This window comes from Microtus oregoni, unplaced genomic scaffold, assembly GCF_018167655.1.
Source record: "Microtus oregoni isolate MIOR12 unplaced genomic scaffold, Mior012 000009F_ref0000495, whole genome shotgun sequence".
NCBI lineage: Eukaryota > Metazoa > Chordata > Mammalia > Rodentia > Cricetidae > Microtus > Microtus oregoni.
This window is the reverse complement of record NW_024543068.1, coordinates 21,657,967-21,681,087: the sequence shown is the minus strand read 5'-3', so window position 1 is coordinate 21,681,087 and position 23,121 is coordinate 21,657,967. Positions and strand designations below refer to the sequence as shown.

At 40.0% G+C, this 23,121-nt stretch overlaps 1 protein-coding gene across 2 annotated transcripts in view; it reads right to left on the bottom strand.

The window, feature by feature from the left end:
* Ppp2r5e (protein phosphatase 2 regulatory subunit B'epsilon) overlaps positions 1 to 23,121 on the bottom strand; it is a 142,477-nt gene that overhangs the window by 18,278 nt on the left and 101,078 nt on the right. For both annotated transcript variants that reach the window (XM_041657995.1, XM_041657996.1), the window contains exon 5: positions 17,709 to 17,801. In XM_041657995.1, the coding sequence (XP_041513929.1) occupies positions 17,709 to 17,801 (93 nt within the window). The remainder of the gene's footprint in view (positions 1 to 17,708; positions 17,802 to 23,121) is intronic.

Here is a 23,121-nt window from a genome sequence, read left to right as displayed (position 1 = left end):
GGTTCATGTTCCAGTTAAATCCCTCAGTTAAGGCCCAGGAAGATGAAATGACCTAACCCAAAGCAGACACTGAAATTCCCAATGCCCCAGCAATGCTCTTGTTAGTCTGGGAGGTTACACAGGTATACTCAGGGTGGAAGGGCTCAAAGCAGACATGTACTACGCCTGGACGTGTGAATGGCATGCCTTAGGTTCTAGATCATTTATAATGTTAGCCACAGAATTCTAATAACATGGTCTCAAGTCTCATGCCATAAAACAAAAAACAAGTTCAGTCTCAGGCCAAGTGGCAGGGGCCACTACATATTCAACCCAATCCCTGTAAGAAATCACAGGGGCCTTGTTTTTGCTATATTGACTACCGAAGACACAGGAAGAAAGCTCAATGGCCCAGAGCCGAGAACTATGCACAAAGCCCTGTGTTCAAACACCAGTGGGGTGGGGAGGGTTGGGGGGGTATGACCTGCATGTGAGCATACCTACAATGCAAGCACTTAGGAAGCTGAGTCCAGAAGATCTTGAAATTGAGTTTAAAGAGAGCTACATGAGATCTGGTGTCAAACAATCAACAACAACAAAATTGGTTGAATCTAAATTTATATACAAATACAAATAATCTGAAAGAGTCAAAGCAATCTTGGTAGTAAGAGGACCAAAGGACTCACATTTCTCAGCTTTAAGACTCAATAAAAAGTTACAGTAATCACTCGTGTGCTCCTGGCATGTGACAGATTATATAAAAACTTTCAAATTCATGCTCAGTTGGTTCCATGGGATGCCATGACATTTCAGTATGGAAAGAAACAGTCTTCAATCTAAGATGCTGGGTCAACCAGAGCATCATATAACACATATAAAAAAGTAAGTCACACTTCTAGCTCATACTACAAATTCAAATGGACTCAAAATAGATAATCAACCTAAAGACACAAGTAAATGACAAATAGAAGAAAACTCAAGAATAAATCATAACTTCAAATCAAGTGTTTTTTTTTAAACCACTGCCAAGAAATGCGTAAACAAAAAGAGGGAAAAAACTAAAAACATATGCGCTTTAAAGACAGTAAAAAAAGATAACTTACAGAAATAAAGTATGTGCACAAAAGGCTAGCAGTACCCACAATATATAATCAACTACTAAATCTCAGTAACAGCACAATTCCAACTGGAAGATAACAGGAGGCAAAAGAGGAAAAGCTCATGGGGTCCCACCCTTCCTTGAGGAGGTACAGTTTATGACTGGTTGCTGGGGGAGGAGTGATATTTTTCTTCAGTGGTAGAGCTACTGATAAGGTGCCTGCACTCCTGTAAGCGATCCTAATTAAGCTCACTGAGCTTACCGCCCAAAAGACAATATGAACAAGTGGGGCCAGTTGAGAAGACGAAGACACTTAGAAGTGGAAAAGAGACAAAAGAGGGAAAGGGGGGGGGGAGTGATCAAAATGTATTATATATGAGCTAGGGAGTGGTGGCACATGCCTTTAATCCCAACACTTGGGAAGATAGAGGCAGGCAGATCTCTGTGAGTTTGAGGCCAGCCTGGTCTACAGAGCAAGTTCCAGGACAGCCAGAACTATTATAGAGAGAAACCCTGTCTAGAAATATATAAAATTATATATTATATGAAGTTCATTGTGTCTAAATAATGTATGCTAAAAAATTTCTGAGAAAATGAAAACAACTTGAAAACTGACGAAGGATGTTTGAGAAGATATATCCCAAAGAAGATATAGAAATGGCAAATGGATACATGGCAAAGTGCTCGATTTCATTAACCATGAAAATGCAAACCAAAGGAAGACAGCACTCATCTGATGCAGCCTCAAAAGGGGAGAGAGACAAGGAAAGTGTTGGTGAAGACACTGAAGGCTTCCATTACTGTTGGCGAGAATGTAAGATAGTGCAGGGCGAAGACTGTCTGGTAGTTCCACAGTCCATACTTCATTCCCAAGTACGTGACGGACAGTACAGAAAGCATATATCCATACAAGTGATTCAAAGTATGAAAAGTTGCACACACTTGTTCATAGAAGCAATACTGAAAACACAATGCCCATCAATAGGTGGGAGGTGGAACACTGTTCATAAAGAAAATGAAGAGTGGGGCTGGAGAGATGTCTCAGAGGTTAAGAGCATTGCCTGCTCTTTTCAAAGGTCCTGAGTTCAATTCCCAGCAACCACATGGTGGCTCACAACCATCTGATGCCCTCTTCTGACCTGCAGGCATTCATACAGACAGAATATTGTATGCATAATAAATAAATATTTTTTTTAAAAAAAGAAAATGAAGAGTTGAGAATCCTCATATTATCACGATACAGATGAGACTGCCAACCATTGTGATAAATAAAGAAATCAGACACAAAAGGACATAAAATGCATGGTTCCATTTATATGAAATACTCAGAACTGGTGTAAGAATGATTTTAGATTTTGTCTAGAGATGATATAATATTCTGCAGGGATAGTTGCACAGTCCTGTAAACATATTTAAAATTACTGAATTGGAAGGCTGGAGAGACAGGGGATCTGGGTCAATTCTAGGCTCCATGTAAAAAGCCAGGGAGCACATGCTTGCAATAGGATACGTAGAGCTCACTGGCCAGCTAACCAGTGAGCTTCAAGCCATGATAGGCACTGTCTCAAAGCAAACAAATGTGAATGGCACCCGAGGAATGACTGATCACTTGCTTCCACATGCATGAACATACATGTGGACACATACCTGAACCCTATGCATCCACCCCATACATATATTTAAACATATAGATACAGAGTACTGAATTGTAAACTTCAAAAGGGTAACTTTATGTTACATAAACTATAATTTGACAAATCTGCTATTTTGTAGAAATGACAGTGGAACTTGGAAGCACTCCTGAATGTTATTAATTCTTAATATGTTCATTACCATTGCAATAAAACAAAACCAACTCAGCATGTAAATAAAAGCTGCCTACCTTCGTCCTCACAAAAGGCTATGTGTATGTGTTATGTAAGCATGATTACATATAGTTATTCATACATAAATCCATGTGACAGAGATGTGAGGCTGAGTCTCATAGTATAGAGGGGATGATAATCATATAAACAAGGTTTTGTTTGAAGAAAGACAGTTCTGGGCAAAATTAATTAATTAAAAATAAAGCCCTTCAAATATGGCAGGAAGCAAAAACTGAAGGATAGTATTCTAAAATGGACAGCGAAACAGTGCACAAGCTTGACTTTGCAGTGCTTATCATCTATCAGTTTGTTCTCAATTGGGTATTTTGAGTAAATCTTTATTAGTATATATTAAGAGCCAACAAATGGGCAAGGAGGTGCCAGGGATATAGTGATATGCAAGTCAGACATAATCTGCTTTCACAGAGTCTAGTCTAACAGTGGATAAAAATAAACAAGCAGCATAAGTAGTTCAAGATGTTGTACAAGTGCATAATGGATTTATCTACTCTATTTGGAAGAAATACTGTAACAGAGAAGGCTTCTAGGGAGAGAGCTAGCCAACCCCCTCCCCAAACAGAGACACAAAAGAACTGGGACAAGTGTTTTTACTGATCAGCTTTCTGTCGCTACAACAAAACACTTACCACAAACTACTTGTGAAAAAGAATGTTTTTTTTTTTTTAAATCTCAATTTTGAAGGCTGAATGTCCAAAATGACATAGTATACACAGCCAGGACTGCCCTTGACCACACTGATAAGGGAGTCATCAATTACAAACGACAAGGAAGTGATTACATTACAACTCCAACCAGGACAGAGAAAAAGAGAAACTTGTATCTTATAATCCCTTCCAAGAGTGTGCCCCAAATGACCTAAGGTTCTCTCACTAGTCCGTACATTTAAAGTTTCCATATTATTCGCCCAAACTGCCACCTTGGGTGCCAACCTCCAAATGCAGAAGACCATGGGGGTGGGGTCACTTATACCACACCCAAACCAGTGCAATTTTCCCAAGGGATTGTGGGGTAAGGAAGGCAGCAGCCTAACCGACTGATGATACTCTCTGCAATAACTGTCATATGGCTGCTCAAGTAGCAAAGAACAAGTATGTATGAGCCCTTTCCTCTTGCCATGTGCCCCTTGCTGCTCGGGACACAGACTTCCAGCTAACTATGGGAGGCAACCAGTGAGTTAACAATTTACTTGCACAGGAACGCATTCTACTTAGAAAGGAAAGACAGGTGGCCTTAACAGGTCAGAAAGGAGAGGGAGGGTGTGTGTGTGCCTCAGATGTGCTCATTATCTCTTAGGTAAGAGACACTCAAAACTACTCAAGCTATCTAACCCATCTACTGCATTCCATTCCTTGGTCATGGAAATTAACCTTTTCAAGTTCTATTTTTTAATCTGGTTTCTACTTTAAGTGGTGCAACGGGGCTTAATGAGTAATATGCAACCAACATAAGAAGAGGTTTGTGGGGGTGGAATGTTAGCAAAACCTGAATCAACTGAGCTTCTGTATTGCTAATTTAAAGAGTTTAATAACTGTATAATTAAACAAAGATTATTTAACTAAATATTTCATTAGATTCTCAAAAAAAAATCTATTTTAAGGAGGACCCTGACTTAAAGCCTCTGCAGTGTCCTGTTAAATGCACCATCCTCTGCAGCAAAGAAAGACAGGCCTGGCAGCTTCCTGCTGGCCTGAACAACACGCTTCTGACAGCATTATGACATCGAAAGGGTAATGGCATGAAAGGCATTACCTTTAAAGCAGGTGGGGAGTTGGGTGAGTTCTTATTTCGAAAACCTAACATGTATACAAAACAATTTAAGAAAACACCATATCCCACATCTATAAATCATGACATCCCCAATATCACAGGCAACTTGTCGAAGAAAACCAAGAGTTTCCAAATTGATTACAAAGCAAAGACAGACATGTCGACACGCTGAGTCCAAGCTTTACAAAACAACTTCCGAGACTAACAGAGATAAACTGTGTGATGACTTAGCTAAAAGTCCTGCTTTGAACCTTAAAACGAATAAATCTACAGCGAAACAGAGAACAATGAAGGACTTCCCCCTCCCCACCTCCCCTGACCCTGCCACCACCTTACCCACCACCACCTGCCCACCTTAGCAACCCTCACTCACCCCCCACCTCACCTCCCACCTTATCCCACCCCCACCTCAGCCACCACCACTTTACTTACTCCCTACCTCCCCTTACCCACCCCCACTTCTCACCTCCCAACCCCACGCCCCCCACTTCCTTCCCCTAGCAGAGGAGCCTGGAGAACAATTCGGACTTGTCAGACTTGTGTGGGTTTTCCGAGTTGGGAAATGGACAAAAAGTAGCAAGTTTCCTCCTGCTCATTCCACCAAGGGTTTCCATCCTCCCAGCAGGGAGGAATGCTAACAGGGTGCCAGTTCCCACCAGAGAGGCTTGCTTCAGAGGTTTAAGAATGATGACTCTGGTATGAGAAGCACCTACCAGGGCACCTTCAGAGTTTGTAGGCGTCAATACCCTCTGCACTCCGTGCCTCGCAGAATATTAAACACATCCAGTCTAAGGCCAAAGAACATGAGCAAGGGTCTAGTCTCAGATATCAAATACTACTAAACAAAACACTACTGAAGTAATAGGATTAAGTGAAACCCTTCATACTTCAGTGAGGCCTTAGCCAGTGTTTTTCTCTAAGCTCCCAATTTGGGGTAAGGTAGATCAGTAGGTCTCTTCTAGGGTACACTGGGATCCTGAAGAAAGGCCTACGGGCAGAAGAAGGACCTGACAAGGCCCTGCTCAATTATCCTACTGTGAGCCACCACCTACCGAGCAACACACTGCAAACTCAACATGTACACATGCACACCACCTACAGCACATGCAGAGAGTGGGCTCTGGGAGATGAGGGTAATTAATGATGATTATCACAAAGAATCAGTAGACATTCTACCAAAATGAGCAACTCAGAAGAAACAGCAACAATGCAAGGGGTAGGAAATATTTGCAAAAAAGGAACGTTCAACATTCTCAGATACGACTATATTAGATTTCTGAAACAAACAAACAAAAAATATTACAACAGATAAATAATCTCAAAAAGAGATTTTGGAAACTTAAAATGTGATGAAAATAAAATTTTTGGCAGAAGGATGGTAACATTAAGACTGTCAAAATTAGCCCTCTGCAAGCAAGCAGAAACACTTGGAGGGAAGAAAATGCCTGGACAACAACAGGTCCAGAAGCAGGGGCAGAGACAGGAGGCAACCAACCAACCCAGAAAGACAGGAAGATAACATAAAGAAGGTCAGTATCTAAGAAAGAACTCGGTGCAATTCTCCCAAGGGAAAGGGCTATAAATGTTCCTCTCTAAACAGAGCTCATGAAGGGCCATGCACAAGAAATACAAAGATACACTACTCTGAAATTTCTGAAGTTAAAGACAAAGATCTCAAAAGCTTCCAGGTCTCTAACGAGGAAAGCATATTGTACTCTACTCATTTTCTCAGTACCATCCCTGGAAGCCAGAAGTCAGTGAAGCAATTCCTTAAACACGCAGGATAGATTACCAAACTAATGTAAGTTTATAGTTAGTCAAATGTAAGTAGAGTGTGTGTGTGTGTGTGTGTGTGTGTGTATTTCTTAGGAAATAAGACAAAGATAAGTGAACAAATACATGTCCCCAAAGATAGACATAGGAGGTCTCAGAATGATCACTGTGGATATAGTTAGGGAAGGAACTAGTACAGATCTGAATAGGATGAGCATGACTTCAAGGACGGAGGCCTCCAAAGAAGAAAAAGAGAACAGAGAGACTGGCGTACACGTGCGTGTGTGTCCCCCACAGAGGTCATGTGTGAACAGCACAAAGGAATAAAACCGAGTGAAACCTCCAACAATTGTTATCCTTAGGGTAAAGAAAGCTCTATGCTGGAAGAGGAAGTTAGTTTTATCTAAAAGGGTAGCTAGCGACCACACTTCAGTGGAAGACCATACATCCAAGAATATGTGAGCAGCATGAAATGGTCTTTATGGGTTAAAAGGTAGGGGAGGGTGCTTGAGAGATGGCTTAGTGATTAAGAGCCTATACTCTTCTAGAGGACACACGTTCAATTCTAACACCCGTATCAGGCAGCTCAGGTCCTCTACCGGCCTATGCAGGTGTCCACAAACATATTCCCATACGTGTAGACATATACATAAAAATAGTAAAATAAATCTTTAAAAAAAATATTTATTTATTATGTATACAATATTCTGTCTGTGTGTATGCCTTCAGGTCAGAAGAGGGCACCAGACCCTTATTACAGATGGTTGTGAGCCACCACGTCGTTGCTGAGAATTGAACTCAGGACCTCTGGAAGAGCAGTCAGTGCTCTTAACCTCTGAGCCATCTCTCCAGCCCCCTAAAATAAATCTTTATTTTAAAATTGTTTAAAATATTTTTTAAGATAAACACAAAATTGGGTGGGTGAGAAAGGAACCTGAGAGAAACTGTTGATATGTGTTGATATGATCAAAGCACAGACAGAATTCTCAATCAACTAAGATGTTTTAGAAAGAAACATGAGTTGAGTGTGGTGGTGCATGCGTTTAATCCCAGCATTTTGGAGGGAGAGGCTGGTGGGTCGATATGAATGAGGCCAGCCTGGTCTGAAAAAACTAGGAGATAAATATACGCAAACAGTTAGAAAATGAATACCACTATCTCTAGGGTATAAGACTATGGATTTGGAGAAGGAAGAAATAGAAGTTTGCTACTTTTCATTATAAACTATATAAAATATTTCAATTATTAAAATAGGCAATACTTTGATACTTAAAACTGACTTTCAAAGTCACTAATACTCATTATGATCATTAAGACTTAAAGCAAATTCCAGGACAGCCGAGGCTATACAGAGAAACTTTAAAAACCATTTTTAAAAAAGAAGGGAGGGAGGGAGGGAGGGAGGGAGGGAGGTTAAGTAAAAATTACAGTTGTAAAGAAGTGTTTGCCCTGCCCTTCTCCATATAAAGTAGCAGTTTTGAGAACACCAGAAATGTTTGAGAAATCCATGTGTAATGGTGCAGGCTTATTAATTTCAACACTCGGGAGGTAAGTAATCCACATACAGAAAAGTAGAGTGGGGTGAGGGTGATTTAGATGCACACAGATGCTGCTGATTCTGAAGGCCTGAATTTGATCTGGTAGAAGGAAGGAACTGACTCCTGCAGCTGTCTTCTGACCGCTGTGCACCTCACATGTGTACAAGCAAACCAAAATAATAAGTGTTTTCTATACATTACCTTAAGAAAGAAAATGTTCAAGTAGATAATGAATAAAATGGGTATTCTAATGTCTTCATCTGAAGTGACACAGTGCTATAATTCAAGCCCCATGTTTCTGGCTCTGTTGGCAATAGCTATCCTAAAATGAAAAACCGAATCCCTGAGAACTTCGCCTGGACCATGCGAGGCACACAGAAAAAACAGCCAGAAACAAGCAAACAGCCGCCTGGGGACAGGACTCTGGGAGCAGCTCAGAAGTACCTGCCTAGGTCTGGGTTCAATCCCCAGCAGGGAAGCAGGGAGTTCATGAATCTAAATGCTATATTGACGTGAGGTGACTATCAGTAGCCACCCCTAGAATATCAGCAGCCACCACTAGAAGGCATAGCATAGACAAGCCATCACAAGGTTACACGCTGTCCTCAGCGTAGAGCACCTCTGACTTCAAGGTCCAATGGGTTTCAGTCACTCAAGTATGACACTCCCCAAATCACATTCTCCTCCTAATGTTACTCATTCTGTCCAAAAGAGAAAAGCACGTCATCATCCCCTTGATTGAAGAAAATCTTGTGATTACATTTTAATACAACCGATTTGATCTTGATCAGCATTTGAACACAGAGCCTGCTTTATTGAATAAGGTACTAGGAGATACATAGGGAATGGCTACATAGCTCACCAGGTGGGGAGGGGGTGTCAGAGTTAACATGGATGGACGGGGAGTGCTCCTTTTCGGAAAAGCATTAAGAATTCCTAAAGAAAGCAATTTGAGCTCTCAGAGACAGCCCACCTGCAGATGCAGTCTGCCCGGGAAGCTGCCCTGCAGGCAGCAGCTAGAGCAGCAAGTCTTAAGCCCTTTAAAATACAGGTGAAAAGATATTGTGCTAGGGCTGGAGGGGTGGCTTAGCAAGTAAGAGTATATAATGCTCTTCCAAGGGACCAGGGTTCAAGTCCAGCACCCACAACTACAGCTCACCACCTGTAATTCCAGTTCCCAGAAGGAACCAACGGCTCTGCTCTACTCAGGCACTTGCACACACATGTCATACCCACACACAGATACATAATTAAAAATACAAATGTACATTTAAGAACTAATTTTATTATTATTGTTGTATGTTATGATGGGAAGGAGAGGTACATGCCACAGCGTATTTCTGTGAGGATCAGAGGACAATTCCGTACAGACAGGCCTGGTGACAAGCCTCACTGACCCGTTTACAGGTTCTGAGCTAATGCTGGACTGAAGGTGACGCAGGAAGGGAGTGTCTCTCTGTCAGCTGGTGACAGATAACAACACCCCTGGCAAAAATAGATTTTCTAAAGTCCTATTTGCTGTAGGTTCTGGGAGATAAATGTAAACATTGTGACATATTCAGGGAACTGGTTTAGAAAATATCTTTGTATTGGAGTGGATACAATAAGACCTTGAATAAGGCCTCACGGAACTCACTTCAGGCGAGAAGTTAAAAGTCATTCACAGCTTGCTTTGGGCCATGCCCAATTTTATCTTGAGGTTTTAAATATACAATATCAAAGGTCACTTTTGAGGCCAAACTTAATGATTTGCATAATTTGCATGCTAATTATGTCTAAATATAACTGCAAATGTAAAGTACAAATTACTAAACAGCCATCTCCAGCAGTAGCTATGTTATAGGATACTTGTGTGTCTCTTAGCAACCATGGACTGTTTCAGATTTAGAGAGTGGTTGAAGGCAATCTTAGAAACACGTTACTAAAGAGCCAGTGATTCACCCGATGAAACAATCCAAGGTTGGCAATCAGTCTGCTTCTAAAAGGGGGGGCAAGGGCAGCGGCAGTTGGAAGAAAACATTTCCCAAGACCCCTTAAGCAGATGAAAATGATCTTTATTGAGAACAAATGTCGTTCCATAGCTGAGGCAGGCTGGGAGCTTATATAAATCTGAAAGCAACTCTGCCATGCAAACGGAATACTACGCAGTAGCCATCTTTGACAAAGATGGAGATGAGCACAGTTAAAAAAATGATAAAGGTTCTGTAAATCTTTTTCATAAAATCACCATGTTGCTCAAGTAGGGCAGTCAAACATTTCCTGGATGAGTAACAAGGCCCTTGATGAAAACTTTCAAAACCCTGCAACAAAACTCAACGACACAGGTTGTTCTGTCTGGAAATCCACTCATAATCCAGACCTCCAGCTTTTCTTTATAAATCCAAGGAGCCAGGACATGTGCCTGGCTCACTGTCTGGTCCAGACGACACAGGCTAGAGGGAGTGGACTGCAGAGGGGTCAGTGCACTCTGCCATCATGCCCACACTGCCTCTCTGTAAACATCTAAGCAGGCTAACCCAACTCTTCCATTCCTGATCCTAACACACATTCAGATACAACACTGGTTAGAAAAAAAATATATCAGTTGGAAATGTTGAAATGACAAAGAATTTAGAGACATAAGAAAACACACGATATCTGAAAGAAGATAGACTAAGAAGAACCATCTAAGCCATAGGGTACCCAAGAATTTTATAGTAAAAGTCAGGTGTCAAATAATTATAACATGCTAGGCAAATGCAGGCTAATAATGGATAACTTCACACCTGAAGCCACTAAAGAAAACACAATGTAAAAGGGCTCTCAAAACAAAGTTGATCCTAAATTAAAATACTAGTAGCATATAAGCAGTGTTTACTACCTTCTTGGGACTGTCCTGAGCAGTTGTACAACATTTGCTCAGTCATCCTGACAACATTATACAACATACTTTGTCTCTTTGATATCTCCTTTCCAGATAAGGAAACGGATGGACAGAGCAGTTGTATAACTTGTCTAAGGTCATATAACGAAAACTGGCAAAGCAAACTTGGTGACGTGTGCATGTATTCCCATGACTCAGGAGGCAAAGGCAGGAAGGTGGTCACACATTTGAGGCCAGCATGGTCTACATGGCAAATTCCAGGCCAGCCAGGGTGACACAGTGAGACTCTATTCTAAAACAAATAACAAGTAAGACTGAACTCAAATCAGCCTCCACACTTGACAACCAATCCACTTTGTTTCTTGATAAAAAGCCCTTGAGACACCACAGAAAGCAAGCTCAGATTTTAAGAGGCATACCCACATGCTGAAAGGAAGAAAAAAAAACAATGAATACTCATCATAAAAGGGCAGAATCCTACAAAAATATAGTCTCAGGAAGGCTGATACACAAGTAAGCAGAGATTTATGAAAAATGCAAAGCAAAGTAAGAATGCACTTGCAGCAGAAACCGCTTTCTGACGGTTGTTATGGCATATACAATTCTTCTAAAAGCAAAACCAGCTAGGTAAGTCACAGAGTGGGAAGACAGTTACACCCACCCCACAATTACCAACAATCTGGTCTATTTCCTTCCAAAACTGTTAGTGCATAACGCTATAGTTAACAGTGTCCCCCCCACAACTCGTATTTTGGAAACTTGCTCCCCAATACCACAGAGGTAGAACCATCTGGGAGGAGCTGAGATAGCAACAGTACCCATGAGTGGAGTCACACAATGATACACATGTTGTCTGGGGAGGGCCCAGCTCTCACCCTTTACCTTCCACCCTTGCCACGTGAGAACACAGACAGATGCTTGCCAGATGTCAGCACATGGATTTTTGAACTGCCCAATCTCCAGATTCGTGAAAAGCAAATTTCTGCTCTTTAAAAAATTATCCAGTCTCAGATAAGGCAGTTTCTGTCTCAACCACGTATCTGCTCTCAATTTTACACCATGATCCAAAAATAGTAAATAGAAAATTCCAGAAATAATTCCTAAGTATTAAATAGGCATTCTGAGGGATTATCATAAGAAAGCTTCAGCGTCCCACTGCCTCCGACCCCAAACGTGAATCACTCTTTATCCACGGAGGGTCACTCAGTGGCCATCATCACTCTATCGCAGTGCTTGCATACAGGGGTCAATGCTGTCTGTGGCTTCAAGTAATTCACTGGGGAGCTTGAAGTACAACACGTACATAAACGAGAGAGGTCCTGCAGAGGCACACCAATGCACTAAGACAAAAACCAGACATGCCTTTCCCCTAAAATAACAGACAAGACTTACAAACTATGGGATTCTATAACATGCATGCACCATTTCAAAACATATCCTGTGTGCCACTGCTCACATTCTTTTTACTAACTAATGAATATTCTGCTATGTGAAAGTCTATAGTTTTTTCAACCAACTCCTGATGAAGACCTATTAAGTTTTTTTCTAACGGTGTAATCATCAACAATGGAGCATTCAGTATCTCTGTAGACACATCTGGTTGTGTCTGATGGAACTGCTGAGTCAACACTTGTCAGAATACTATTTCCTCCAGAGCTGGACCATTTTAATGACCAGATGCTGTGTAGGAGGTCCTTCTGTTTGTGTGTTGCTTTCATTGGTTAATGAATAAAGGTGTTGCTTTCATTGGTTAATGAATAAAGAAACTGCCTTGGCCTAGTTGATAGGGCAGAACTTAAGTAGGCAGGGAAGACAGAACTGAATGCTGGAAGAAAGAAAGGCGGAGTTGGGGAGAGACACCATGGAGACACCAGAGACAGACATGCCGAATCTTTCCTGGTAAGCCACTGCCATGTGGCGATACACAGATTAATAGAAATGGATTAAACTGAGATGTAAGAGTTAGCCAATAAGAAGTTAGAGCTAATGGGCCAAGCAGTGTTTTAATTAATACAGTTTATGTGTGGTTATTTCAGGGCTAAGCTAAACAAACGGGTCTCTCCTGTAACAAGATGCCATGTGTATCTGTCTGTCAACTCAGTGGCACTTATCTTCTGATGGATTTTGGCTTACTCAGAAGACTCCCCTCCATCTTCTGCTGTATTTCCTTCTCCTGTCCCAACACCATGGTTTAAATTAATACACCTTAATAGATTATCTTTTTTTTCTTGCAGTCCTAAGAACTATTTATTATCTAAAGCATCCTATTGGTGGACATTGGTATACCATGAACCATGAAGTTTTTAACTGAAAAAAAAAAATAGAATTTTAATTAGGACTATGCTAGCCAGACAAGGCAGTGCACACCTCTAATCCCAGCACTTAGGAGGCAAACTTAGGTGGATCTCTGAGTTTGAGGCCAGCTTCAGCTACAAAATGAATTCCAGAATGATGGCAAATTTATTACCACCTAGGAATATATTGCATTCCAACATTCATTCAAGCCTGCTTTTTATAATTGTACTGTAAGTTTCACACAGATTTAAAATTTTGTTTCAAATTGGGATACAGCTTAGTAGTGACACATATGCTTAGCCAATGTGAGGTCTTGTGTTAAATTCACAGCACTAAAAGAATATTCAAAAGGTTTGAATATTCGAAAGGTTCATTCTAATATTAAGTTAATATCAGAATCAAACATACATTGTGATATGAAAAGGGTCTGAAAGGATATTTCATAACAATGTGATTTCCCAGATGGAACCAGCAAGTGACCTGTACAAGTCATTCCATAGCAAGCCTGCTTGTGACATAACACAAGAAGACACTAAGTCTCAGAGGTATCAACAATGTGTTTACATTGAAGGTAAGAACTCACTGTATCCAGACTCCCAAATGAACAAAGCAGATCAAGCAACGCATTTGGGTTGTGTCTCTATTTTGCCTTCTACCGTCCTGCTCTTCCTGCAATCTACATGGTGAATGAGTAGACTAGAGCTTAGGAATCAAATATCAACACTTGCTGGCAGTCACACCACAAGTACAAAGAAGAGCCCATTCTCAGCTCTTATGGCATGGTACACTTATGGCCCACTACAGCACAGTAAAGTAGTTCCATCCTTATTTTGTCTTTTGTATTCACTTAAGGGAAGAGAGCTAGGGAAAGAAAAAGATTTACATTTAATTGCAACAGTAAACACGTTTAAATCTTGTGGCTGGAATAAATTTTAACTTAGTAAGTTTCCTGTTGAAACCACCAAAACATTTTGAGATCATAAAGCATCTACAGAAAATAAAAGGTTTACAGATTCAACGCAATGCCCATCAAAATCCCAGGAAAATTATTCAAAGACCTCAAAAGAATGGTACTCAACTTCATTTGGAAAAGCAAAAAACCCAAGATAGCTAAAACATTCCTGTACAATAAAAGAACTTCTGGAGGCATCACAATCCCTGACTTCAAACTCTACTACAGAGCTACAGTACTGAAAACATTCTGGTATTGGCATAAGAATAGACAGGAGGACCAATGGAACCAAACAGAAGACCTGAATATCAATCCACACATCTTCAAACACTTGATCTTTGATAAACAAGCAAAAAATATCAAATGGAAAAAAAGAAAGCTCATTTAACAAGTGGTGCTGGCATAACTGGATATCAACATGTAGAAAAATGAAAATAGACCCATATCTATCACCATGACCAAAACTCAAGTCCAAATGGACCAAAGACCTCAACACAAAGCCAGCCACACTGAACCTTATAGAAGAGAAAGTGGGAAGTACACTTGAACACATTGGCACAGGGAACCACTTCCTAAATAGAACCCCAGCAGCACAGACACTGAGAGAAACGTTTAATAAATGGGACCTCCTGAAACTGAAAAGCATCTGTAAAGCAAAGGACATGGTCAACAAGACAAAACAGCCTACAGAATGGGAAAAGATCTTCACTAACCCCACATCAAACAGCGGTCTAATCTCCAAAATATACAAAGAACTCAAGAAATTGGACACCAAAATATCACATAATCCAATAAAAAAAAATGGAGTACAGACCTAAACAGAGAACTCTCAACAGAGGGATCTAAAATGGCTGAAAGACACTTAAGGAAATGTTCAACATCCTTAGTCATCAGAGAAATGCAAATCAAAACAACTCTGAGATTCCATCTTACACCTGTAAGAATGACCAAGATCAAAAACACTGATGACAACTTATGCTGGAGGGGTTGTGGGGAAAAGGGAACACGTCTGCATTACTGGTGGGAGTGCAAGCTGGTACAGCCCTTTGGATGTCAGTGTGGCGATTTCTCAGAAAATTAGGAAACAACCTTCCTCAAGACCCAGCAATACCACTTTTGGGTATATACCCAAAGGATGCTCAATAGTGCAACAAGGACATGTGCTCAATTATGTTTATAGCAGCTTTGTTTGTCATAGCCAGAACCTGGAAACAACCTAAATGTCCCTTGACCGAAGAATGGATAAGGAAAATGTGGTACATTTACACAAAAAAGTACTACACAGCAGAAAAAAAAATAACGATAGCTTGAATTTTGCAGGAAAATGGATGGAGCTAGAAAACATTATTTTGAGTGAGGTAACCCAAACATAGAAAGACAATTATCACATGTACTCACTCATAGGTGGGTTTTAAACATAAAGCCAAGAAAGCCAGCCTACAAACCACAATCACAGAGAACTTAGACAACAATGCAGACACTAAGAGAGACTTACATAGATCTAATCTACATGGGAAGTAGAAAGTATAAAAAGACAAGATCTCCTGAGTAAATTGGGAGCATGGGGACCTTGGGGGAAGGCTGAAGGGGGAAGGGGAGAGGCAGGGAAGGGAGCAGAGAAAAATGTAGAGCTCAATAAATGTCAAAAAAAAATGTATTAAAAAACTTCAACTATTTTCCTTTACTTTCGGTGATAATTCTTTAAATTTTGGTACACTGATGTTACCTGGGACCTCACAAAAAAAAAAAAAAAAGAAAAGAAAAGGTTTGCTCAAAGAAAATATACAAGGAAAATATTATTTTGTTTTGTGAAAAAGAAGATGAGGATATTTTAATGTCTTAAGATACAAGCCACAGAAAGGCTAGGTGTAGTCTGGGTATTGGATAAAAAAGCAGGGAGAAAGGAGGGTGGAGAAAAGCCCTGAATTTGAATCAGAAGTGGGAAGCATGGCCAAATGAGGGTCAGGCAAGGCACAGCAAAGCAAGAGGGGAAGGGCTGGGATGGGGCGACAGCAATTATTAGAGGGAGCTCCTCAGCCCCAAAGGCTGGTAAGTATTATGTAGCCTAGCAGGCCCCAAGGTAGGAACAAACCATACAGAAGGACAGCTCAGAAACAGGTCTAGAGGGGAAAGCATCAGGAAGCCAGCTGTGCGGTCGGCAGACTGGAGAAAAAGCAAGGAGGCGCCATGGAGCCAACAGAGGAGAAAGACAAACTGCTAGTTGGAACCTTGCCGGTAGGCCACAGACTTCATGATTAAATATAAAATAATGCAAATGGGTTAATTCTAGATGTAAGAGCTTGCTAGCTTGCTATCAATATGCTTAAGTGATTGGCCAAGCAGTGATTTAATTAATACAGTTTCTGTGTGGTTACTTCGAGTCTGAGCAGCTGGGAACAAACAAGCGGCCTCCTACACTGGTGGGAGACAGGTATTTTCTTCCCTGTCAAAAGAGAGGCAGTCCATACACCACACTTCTCCAGTGTCATCCACTGGAGAACACAACAGGAGCAAGGAGGTGTTTCCCAAAAATTCAGTCTCAGCAAAGCGCCCCAAACCCCAGGCAGAAAGGAAGATATGGTCAACAGTTTCAAGATGTGAAATAAGGAATCAGAAAAGTAGGTTCCCTAAGGTGCCCCAGATGAGACAGGCTGGAATTAATCCCTACAGGAAAATTTTAAAGAGTTAAATTGAGCTATTTCCCAGTTATAGTCATTAAATAGTTATAAATATTGTAATATTTCTATTACCTGTGCTCTGCACCCCAGCTCACCTACTCACTTTCAATAGATAAAGATATAGTCTAAAGTGTTTTGTTTTTAAAAACCTTTTCTAGACAGTAAGTTTTAAAGCAACATAAAGATTCATACACTGGGCCTGCAAGATGACTTAGCAGTAAAGGTACTGATTGCCCAGACTGATGAACTGAGTTTTTAATTTATAGAACCCACAAGACTAAGGGAGAAATGACTCCAGAGGGGTTGTCCTTTGACCCCTCTACTAGAGCTGTGACATACACATACCCGTATGAAGCCACACGTCCACAAAATAAATAATGCTTTTGTTTCTTTGGGTTTTGTTTTTTGTTTTTGTTTGTTTTTCAAGACAGGGTTTCTCTAAGCAGCTCTGGCTGTCCTGAACTCACCCTGTAGACCAGGCTGGCCTTGAACTCAGAGAGATCCACCAGTCTCTGCCTCCCAAATAGTGGGATTAAAGGAATGCACCACAACCACCGCCATAAATATAAATTTTAGAAATTGTACAAACCAGTCATACAAATAAAATTCTTCTATAATTAAACTTTTAAGAAAGCAACTTAGAAAGACTTAGGAATGGGTATTCCTGGTGTTTAGTATGGAGGTAAATTCCATCACAAATAATTTTTAAAAGGCATTGTTATTTTTAATGGGCAAGAGCAGAAACTACCTCATATAATTAAGAGGCAAAATAACAACCACCAGCAAGATTGTTGTTGTTTTTAACAGTATCTGAGAAAATGAAGTAAAGTGTTGGTAAATAAATTATATGCATACAACTACAAAAAAAAAATGCTTACCTGTAATACAAATTTCTGATCTATGTATTTTTTGGCAATGCTGGGTTGAAATTCTTGGCTTTCCAAAAATCGTATGAAAAATTCATATACAAGCTGTAACAAAAATATCATAGTTAACTTCAAATTAGAATTCATTAAGAACATTAAAATCTACAAGAAGCACATTACACTGAAGCTAACAGGGCTAAGGGAATTAAGTTTAACTATCAATCCACGAGTCGTGCTGGCCTGGCCTGTGATACAGTCAGTATTGTATAGGGTTTTGCTTTATATGTTTTTTTGTTTTGGTTTGGTTTGGGTTTTGGCTTTTTAAGACAGGGTTTCTCTGTGTATCCTTGGTTGTCCTGGAACACACTGAGTAGACCAGGCTGGCCTTTAACTCACAGAGATCTTTCTGCCTGCTTCTCCCTCCCGAGTGCTGGGATTAAAAAAGTGCTGGGATTAAAGGCATGTGCCGCCTCGCCTAGTTTAATGTTATAATTTTTAACTTTTAAAATTAAAAGCAAAAAATACAGCCAAAGCAAATAAAAATCCATATTCTCACCTTTTACAGAGAATCCCACTGTTCACAGTTTGTCATCTCTCGCCCCAACCCCAACCTGCAGGTAGGTAGGAAGGTAGTTCAGTCCTTCCACTGTGTGGTCCCAGGACAGAACGCAAGTCAACTTGATGGCAAGAACAACTTGACCTGCTGAGCTATTTTGTCAGTCCACTGCTAGCTTATGTACACTCCCTCTCTAAAACATGTATCTGTACTATATATAAATCTTTGCATATTTTGATGAAGCTACCTTTATCATTAAATGGTACATTATGAATAATCTGTGCCAGTATTCAAACCATCATTTTCAGTAAGTAAGTCATTTCTAATAATTTGAATTCCACTGTTCATAATTAAGCAATCACCTATGCTCAGGTATTTAAGTAGTTTCTATAGGGTTTCTCTAGCAAAGCACTCCACAATTTGAACTATACAGAACATACACTTCTTCAATTACTTCATGAGTTAATAGTTTTAAAAGTGGACTTGTCAGATCAAAAGACATCCAAACATTCCAGATTGTTCATAATCACTGACAGATTTTCCTTAAGAAAGTATATATCATCTTACACTCTTCTAAGCAATGTCTGTGTCACTCAGTATCTTCATTTGGAAACAACATAGTCACATGTGCAGGGGCAACCTCAAATAACTGTTCTGATAAACGGTGCAGGATCAATATTTATTTTTTTGTTTGTATAATAAACTATGTTAAAGGCCACACCAGACTAGACAGCAGCATTACTGACCCAAAACTCTTAAGAGAGGAACCCTGGGCTAGAAGCCCAGCTATACCCCTTACTACTGTATAACCTAGACGTGTGTTCATTCTTTTAAATTCTGTTTCTTTCATTTTTCAATGGAGATGATAGTAAGATTAAATGTAATGCTACATGCAAAACCTCTGTACATGACAAACATAATCTCCATAATTTGCCAAAAACAACATTTGTGGTTTTTCCTTTCACACTTAAATTGACAGACACACCCAAAAGCTTTATGAGATAAATATGTGTGTATGTGTGAACATTTAATTTAGATGTGTTTCACGTGTGTATAAGGAAACACTGAGAAATTGTTAAATATGTTTCATTTCCTTCTGCAATAAAACTCATTACATGTTAACATAAGAATATATATATATATATAATTTTAAAATTGTATTATAAAGAAAAGAACTTAATTAGGTGTTCTGACACACGCCTGAATTCCCAGAACTGTGAGAATGGGGCGGGAGGGCTGTAAGTTTAAGGCCAAGCTGTCTACTTAGGAAAACACTGACCTGAGAAAATAAGATAAATAAGGCATTGCATTGGTTATGTTTTCAGTAAAACTCTTGAACATCCGGTAATTAGAAGACTGATTTACATATTCTTGACTATTCAATCTGTGATTTATTGAAATATACTTTTAAAAAACTTAAGGTCGGGAAAAGAGTATTTTAGCGTCTTCTCTCAGAATCAGAGATATTCTTCTTTAATGAAAACATCAAAACTCAACAACTGTCTGTCATTTCTGAAACTTGAGTTGTAGTTTAGCTTACAAGTTAAGAGTACATATCCTTCAAGCAAGAACTGACGCATATCAGGCTGTGTGGGCGTATGGGCCACCTATATCTCCAGTCTCAGAAGGCAAAGATGAGGGCATCATCAGCAACTTGGCTAGTGTACCACTGAGCTCTAGGTGCGATGCCTCAAAGGATAAGGTTAAAGAACAATGGAGAACAATTAATTCCTGATATTATCCTCCAAAAGCCATGTGCACTACACACACACACACACACACACACACACACCATAAAAGGTAAAAAGTAGGAAAGTGGGTTGCAATGCAGAGTCTGAAATGATACCAATAAACTATCCAACAGTCTGGATGGACCCTGATCATGTGTGTTCCTAACACAGGTCATTTTCCAGGGAGGAATTATTGGCTCTCTGGCTCATGTAGACTTTTCAAATATTGATTAATCCTACTTCACAGTATCTTTGTTTTTTTTTAAGATCACATTTTTATTCCCTCCCAAGAACAGTCTTTATAAATTTTGGCATGCTGAAAAGCTCACTATGGGGGGGCTGGAGACATGGCTCAGAGGTTAAGAGCACAGGCTGCTCTTCCAGAGGTCCTGAATTCAATTCCCAGCAACCACATGGTGGCTCACAACCATCTGTAATGAGATCTGGAGCCCTCCATGCCAGAACACTGTATGTTTAACAAATAAATCTTTTTTAAAAAAAAAGAAAGAAAAGAAAAGAAAATCTCACTATGTCACGTAGATATACTATAAGACAGATGCTATATAATGGATGCTGGCTTTCCAAAGTTCAAACGCTAAGTTATGTTTCTAGTATTCAGATTCTATCAGCAGCAAGAATTATTATCAATTGGGCTTCCTTGTTTTAGGGAAATATCTGCCAAATGCCTAACCTTAATAACCAGCTTGTTGTTCTGTAAAGCACAAATGATGCTTCATGGAAAAGCAGCTAGTACAGCCTGCTATTCACGTGGTCGCACAGCATCCTTCCACAGGCTCACCACTGTACCGCAGCATGCAGTAATATCATCTATGCATACTTCTCATCACCATGCAGAAAATTTGTAAATGGATGCTCAAGGGCCACAATATAAAAGAATGAGTCACTTTTGATGTTCTTCAAACACTCTTAAGTAAAATGGCCTTCTTTAAGTTTCAAGAGCAGACAGGAAATAAAACAGTACTTGACCAGTTTGACACTTGGCTTCATTTATGCTAAGTCAGCAGCATTTTAAACATCACCGTTGGCCCACCACGGTGGCATACACCTTTAATCCTGGTACTCAAGAGAAAAGCAGACAGTTCTGTGAATTCTGGGTCAGCCTGGTCTACATAGTGAATTCTAGGATAGACAGAGCTACATAGTGCAACCCTAACCACCTCTGTTTTTATAATGAATAGTTCAAGCAGTGCAGTAACCAATAAACGCAGGGAAAGAACAATACCATAGAACTGTGGTCAAAGAATGAACAGTGACCTGTGAATGGCTTAGTGAGGAAAGGTGCTTGGTGCCAAAACTAATGAGCTGAGTTCAAGTCTCAGAACCCAGATGGTAAAAAGAGAGAGAAGCAGCTCCCACAAGGTGTCCTCTGACACCCCCCAACCTCTGACACCCCCCCAAACACATACTCATGTGTGTGTTTCCATGCGCTTACACACAAATAATAAATGTAACTAAAAGCTTTTATTAAAAAGTGATGTGAGTGTTGTTCGGGGGGGGGGGGGGGGAGTCTTCTCCAGTGATGTGGTGGTGTTGTAGTCACAATATGGTTTGAATTTTTACTCCTCACACTACTGTTCTTTTCAAAACACTCATTTTTCAACTCTTGATTTTACATAGAGAATTCCAGACTCACTCAAACCACCCTTGCCCTGAATCCTTCTCCCAGGCCGCTCTTGGCCATCAGCCTTTCCACCAGGGTCAAGTGACTTGGTGGAAACATTTCAGACACATTTAGAAATAAGTAAAAACTGAACCTCACAATCAAAACTCTCTCTAGAGTTTCTAAAAGGAAAAACTAGGGGTACGAGGATAAATTATTATTCGAGGTCTCGTAAGAAAGGTCCATGAGCAAAAAGTTAACATTCTTGGCATCAAGTCTCACAAGAAGGCACTGAAAACCATCCTTAATTATAAACAGGTCCTACAAAATTGTATTCTACTGGGAAGGCAGATCTAATCTCAGAAAACACACACAAACAATGACCATGGCAACTATGTCATACTAGCTTAAAATACACCAATAGAAATACTAGAAAAAAATTAAATAACATGCATACAAGTAAACCTCTGACATATTTGATCAAATACCACGTGAACTTGATATTCTGGTGTCTATTTTGGTAATTCTGTGCCTGTCCACAAATTTAAAACAGTTCTGTAGAACAGTCAGTCAGTTAGCTGGACTGTAAGAATAGCCAACTACAAACTAACCAATCATGTCATTTTCTTACTATTATCCTCCAACAGTCACACTTTGCTCTCTTCTAAAATGTGGTCCAGAAGAGGAAGCATGTGGTGAATTATGGAATTCACAAAAGTGAAAAGATTTAACACCATACTATGCTTTGGTCAGAAAAGAATCAGATGTTATAATAATTTAAAGGTTAACTATTGGACAGGTATAGTGGTACACAACTCCAGTACTCAGGACACAGAGGCAGGAGGATGGCCAGTCAGAGGCAGTCTGGGCTACACAGTGAGCAAGGCCAGTCAAAACTTCCTAGGAAGACCACATTAAAAACAAAACAAAACAAAAACAAAATCAAAGGCAGAGGATGTTGACCAAGCAGAACTACCCAGCATGTAACAAAACTCGGGGCTCATCCCTAGCACTTCAAGGATAACAAGTCAGACAAAACATGGAATTTACTGAGATATGATCATGACATCAATAATCTATTTGAAGAGAAAGAGATTTGTTGTTTTAATTTTAAATAAATAAATTTTATTTATTGTGGGGTGCATGTGTGTGTGCGCACACACGCACGGCGCACATGTGCTCTGTATATGGAAGTCAAGAGTCATTTCTCTCCTTCCATTGTTAAGTTCCAGGACCAAACTTTCTCATTCAGCCATCTTTCCAGGCTGAAAAGATTCCCTGAATGATCTCGTCAGTTACAGCCACCCACTTGAGAAATGGAAAGTTAGCTAATTTGTGCAGTAAGGCTAACCAAAGGAAACCTACGACTCTTGATACAAGCCTGGAGCCTGCACTAGGATGTCACGAAGTGGCAGAGAATGAGGCCAAGCAGGCACTCTGACCTCACCTGTATCTTTTGACAAGCTCATATAGCCTTGTGTAGCCCTGAACATTTTATATAGCTGAGGATGATCTTGA